A 5268-nucleotide genomic window follows, 5' to 3' on the forward strand; every position below is an offset into this window, starting at 1 on the left:
ATTCAAATGTAAACCATTAGATTTTACATTACTTTTTTCAGAAAGAAAAAATATATATGAATGTACCGTAATTCTAAATTTTATCTTTAACATGTTTAATGAAAATTATTTGTTATGTTCTCCATTGTAATTATAATTAAGGGAAGAACATAATTTTTAACAACTTAAAAGAACCTTTTAATGTAAACAAAATAATGTAACTACGATTTTTATCAGACCTATATTCTCCATAGACTTTTGCATAAAATATTTTCTGCATAAGCTTCTCTTTTTTTTTACTTCTGTTGAAAGGGGGAGCCTTTCATCCATAAATGAAGAACAGTTTTGATGATGTCTACTGATCTAGGATAAAATATAGCTTGGTCCAGTTAGGATATGCATTAGGCAATTAGCTTCTCTTTATCAATTGTATTTCAGGCCTGCTGTGTAATCCTGCACATGATTAGTTTCTGAACTAATGAATTAGCTGTGAAGTCTGGCACAAAGTGAGTGAAAATGTACTCACGATAATCGATTAGATAAATGGCTAATTGAATTAGTGACAGCAAAAACCTTTGTATAAAAGCTGTTTTAGAATCTGTTTTGTGCCTGAAATTTTTGAGATAGATCACGCAGTCTTCATCTGGAAAAGAGCAATCTGAGAGACACAAAAAGCTTCAGAAGATTCTGCAATAACCCAAGCACAGATCCAAGAATGATTGATGATTGACTCTACCATGATGGATCTTGCTTGACTCAAGGAGCATTAAGTCAAATCTGCACAATTTAGGTGTTTTCGTTTCTTGTTTTGTTTTCTGTATCTTTGATTACAGTAGCTTCAGTGGTTGAAGTGTGGACCTAGGTGCAATTGTGTGGATGCATTGCTCCTAGGGGAAGTTCTTGATTGTTGAATCAAGTTCTTGGGTTTTGGGGTTAGAATTACATAGGTGTGCTTGTAATTCTTGGAACCTTTGTGTTTAGTGGAATCCTCCTAAGTGTATTACTTAGGAGAAGACTGGATGTAGATTCGCCTTGAATCGAACCAGTATAAATTGTGTGTTTTGATTCCTCTTATCTCTTTTAATTCTTCTTGATTGTCTTAAAACAGTCCATTAACCCAGAACTGTGTGATTGATTAACTAAGCTTTAAACCTTAAAGACTCCTTCAAGATTCACATTAAACAAGTGAGAAACTCATTTATCAACACAGATCCCTTTGTGGTTAAGAGTATTGGACAGATCTGTTTTAACAACTTCAAATATGATGTTTTATTTGATCGATAATGTTAATTGCTAATAGGGAGAATTGAAATCATTTCTCTGAATTTTTTCTTCCAAATCTATCAAACTAATCTTATATCTTTTAAGAATAAGGAGTTGAACTCATAACATTTTTTATTTTTTATTACAACTTTACTATCAAACCAACCTTATTACTTCGTGTTTTGACGCCGATGATGATTAAAACTTCATAACTAGTGGGGAAATTTTCAATATCAATGATTTGAGAGGAAAAATTATTCTTTAGCTTCCATTATAATCTTCCAATTGCAAATTCACTGTCCTCAGGTTAAACCTGTTTGTTTTCACAACAAACGTGGCCATAACCATATATGCTATGTTACGAAAATTATTCAAATGGGGTTAAATTGTTCACCATCACCAATAATCACCCAACCTCAGCAAAGTACAACACAGCGAAGCCTATTTTCTACTAAATCGCAAGTGAGCATTGAAGCCTTATATTTTCGTGGTCTTGAAGTGCAAACAGTGGGAAGTGGCACTGTTATGTTTCTATCTGTCATGCCACGCCACTTTGCTTGCATGTACCTTAGTTTTCTCCAAGGTCCTAAGTGCATTTTCTTTTCCTTCATGCATTTTTTTGCAGCTGAGCACATAATATTAATTATGACCTGTAACCTCTCTGTTTTTCCAACAAATACCTCAGGTAACCTGTTGATTAATTTGTTGTATTCTTCACTGGCACGTGCCATCTCAAATTCTGCTCGAAAATTCAATTCAATTACCACTTTTACTTCTCTTTTAGTGTTTGAGTTATCCTTCACTTCCAGATAAGTATGCTCCCCTGAAAAGATTATCAATGATATTAAAAACCAACTTGATTATCTTTAAGTTCAGTTAATATGTAATACAAACTTATGGCTGTCCTTCAGACCTGTCCCACCTATGACCATGTTCTTATCTTTGTAATTTAAATAATACAACTCACATTAGACATATAGTAAAGAACATATATGGTTGTTCTTAAATCCTTTCCCACATATACGTCACAATAGAAATTACTCACAGGTTCACTTTCTCTGAAATGAAATTACTAAATTATTTACCAAGCAGGTTTTCATATATAGGAGCTGTAAAAGGTTTGAAATGATAATGATTCGATACAACATAGTTTTGGTTTGATTTTTTTAGAATTTAGAATTTCCTCCTTAATCTCTTTGGTTTGTCTCAGTTGTAAAAAATAAGGCTCACTTGAAAATTTTACACTTTCATAATTGATAATTGATGATGCAGGTGTCGGCAAACATTTTCTGAAATTATTCATATGTAAGAACATAATATATGCACATTAGTTTAATCTCAGTCTCAGAAATAAGTTTGTTTCAAACATTACAAATTATTTCTGGACACAATTCATATTCCTAAAAGCATTATTTCTGAAAAAATATTTCGTTTCTTTAACCACATTTGCTTGGTTAATCAACAGTCGACACGTTATAAGAGAGCCTTTGTCACAGTACAATGACAGCCAAAATCAACTAACTCAGTGCTAGTGGAAAAAATAGAAAGAACAGTCTGCTATAAACACTTTATGAAAAGTCAAAGTAGTGAAACTTTTGATGATGTTAAAGACAAAAGTGGAGAAAAAGTTAAGATGAAAAGTGTATTTTAACCGAATATTGTTCATGATAGTATACCTGATATTTGGATTTCCGAGGAAGTTCTCCATTTAGATGTGCAAAGAGCAGAGTTGTAACCAAGGTTCAACAAACGATCACATATTTCCCTCCTCAAACAATTCCTACAGCTCTTAACATTCACTTCCCTCGGGCAAAGGCACTGCATATCCCACATTTTTAACTCTGTTAGAGCTTCCTTTGTAGCTTGCCGAACTCTTGTCTCAATCGAGCTACTCCCGCATAAATTTGTCTGTGAAAATGGAAAAAACAGAATGTCAGGAACTTCCATAGGTTTATCATGTTAAGAAGTTTATCATGTTAAGAGAGATTTTAAGTCTAATTTAAAGTTACAAAACAGACTTGTAAGATAGGTATCTACCCTCTTATTTATTTATAATGAATGCAAAATTTTCAACCACCTCCTCACACTAATATATATATATATATATATATATATATATATATATATATATATATATATATATATATATATATGAGTAGTTTCATAGTAATCTAATAACAGATAGATCAATAAATTTAATAAACAATAAATTTCATCAAGATGAACTTTAACTCATAATTCTGGTGGTACTGTATCATTTCAAGAACGTATCTATCGTTAAGCATATTAAAATACTATATTTCTACTCAAAATCATTAGAATTAAGTTAGATAATTACGAAGGATATATATATATATATATATATATATATATATATATATATATATATATATATATATATATATATATATATATATATATATATATATATATATATATATACTATTTTGAGTGATACCACCACACACCTATCACATTTTGAGTTTTTAAATTCATAAAACTGGACATAAACATGAGTGATCCAATATAGTAATCGCGAAATGCTTTCATAGTATTTTAGACTTTTTAGTTTGGATTTAGCTAACAAGGTACAGCATCGTAAGTAAGATGAAAAAAAATTCTTCACATATGCAAACTTTTTGACAAAATCGGAGTTCAGACTTCATAATTAAATTCTGATGGATCAAATTGTCATGAGTTTATGGTTGCGCGATATAGTAAGAAATGGGAAAAGACAAATAGAATCCATTGAGTAATTGGCACTGTTGTGAATGAAATTATACCTGGAGAAGGAGGTATTGTTTTTCCCAGAATGCTTTGTGATCGTTTTCCACAGAACAAAGATTCTCATCGTCGTCACCAAGAAGGTTGCCGGAGTTGGATGAATTTACCGGCGGGTCCTGGAGATCCTCCCAGAAGCCAAAAACGGTGTCGGAAAAGCTTACGAATTCTTCATCAGAGTCCATGGCTGTGCACATTGCTCTCGCAGGGGCTTATGTGTAAGAGAGAGGGAAACTGATACTTCAATTTATACAAAAATAACCGAAGATTTACGTGCCATGGGGACCCACCATATGCCATCATTGAGTTCTTCCTGAAAACTTCTGAGTAATGTGTCTATGGATTGAATTAGATAAACCCTAAACAATCCCCTAAAAATCGTGAAACTGATGATAAAGTTTTATAAGTTAAATTACCTTTATTTTATTTTATTTAATTATGTTGTATTGAAAAGTTCAATTTGATTCCATATTTCTTAAAAGTTTTAGTTGCTATCGGAGGTATAATTATTAAGATAGAAACACTAAAAAAAACTCTTAAATAATGATAAAAACTAATTATTAATATAGAAACACTAAAAAACTATTATAATATAAGGATAAGAAGTTAAAACATTGGGTGCTAATGAACGAATTTATAATAAAAATTATTTTAGTTATTAATTATAATTTTTTTTAAATGATTTTAGTTGTCAATAATTTTTAGTTTAATAAATTTGTATCTATATTGGTCATCATAGTGACTAATTATTTTTTATCATTATAATTAATTATTATTTAAGAATTTTTGTTAAAGTGAAAAATTATAAATATTTGCCATCACATGAAAATTTATTAAAAAGAAAAAGTTAAGCAATATAAAACATAAGGAGACCACACCAAACCCTTGATAAAAGTTACACGGTAGAACATTAGACCACTTGTATTATTCTTTATGAATCAAAGTTAAATTGACTAACTTTTCAACACAATGATTTCCCTCAAAGAAAAATATGAGAAACTTTGAATTGCATATGTTTACAAAAATGCAAGCATCGACGTCATCTCCCTCTAAAGAATCTAAGAAACAACTCGTTGATCCAAAAAATCAGAACAAACTAAAAAAATCACTCTTTAATCAAAGCATCTGAAAAACCTCCCTCGAAGCATGTTCCAAAACATAAATGACCCCATAAACTCAGCATAAATAGAAGTCAACACCCATAAAAAAAAACTGAAAAACTACCTACATATTCCTTTCAACTTC

The 5268-nt window shown here is 30.8% G+C and overlaps 1 protein-coding gene across 1 annotated transcript; it reads right to left on the reverse strand.

Moving 5' to 3' along the window:
- Nucleotides 1–1445: 1445 nt before the first annotated feature.
- LOC114185837 lies at nucleotides 1446–4323 on the reverse strand. The gene is made up of 3 exons (XM_028073770.1): nucleotides 4026–4323; nucleotides 2919–3150; nucleotides 1446–2065 (listed from the first exon to the last, which is right to left on the reverse strand). The coding sequence occupies exons 1-3, from the start codon at nucleotides 4218–4220 to the stop codon at nucleotides 1659–1661; spliced, it is 834 nt and encodes a 277-aa protein (XP_027929571.1). The 5' UTR covers nucleotides 4221–4323; the 3' UTR covers nucleotides 1446–1658.
- Nucleotides 4324–5268: the final 945 nt, after the last annotated feature.

This window comes from Vigna unguiculata, chromosome 5 (genome assembly GCF_004118075.2).
Source record: "Vigna unguiculata cultivar IT97K-499-35 chromosome 5, ASM411807v1, whole genome shotgun sequence".
Classification (NCBI taxonomy): domain Eukaryota; kingdom Viridiplantae; phylum Streptophyta; class Magnoliopsida; order Fabales; family Fabaceae; genus Vigna; species Vigna unguiculata.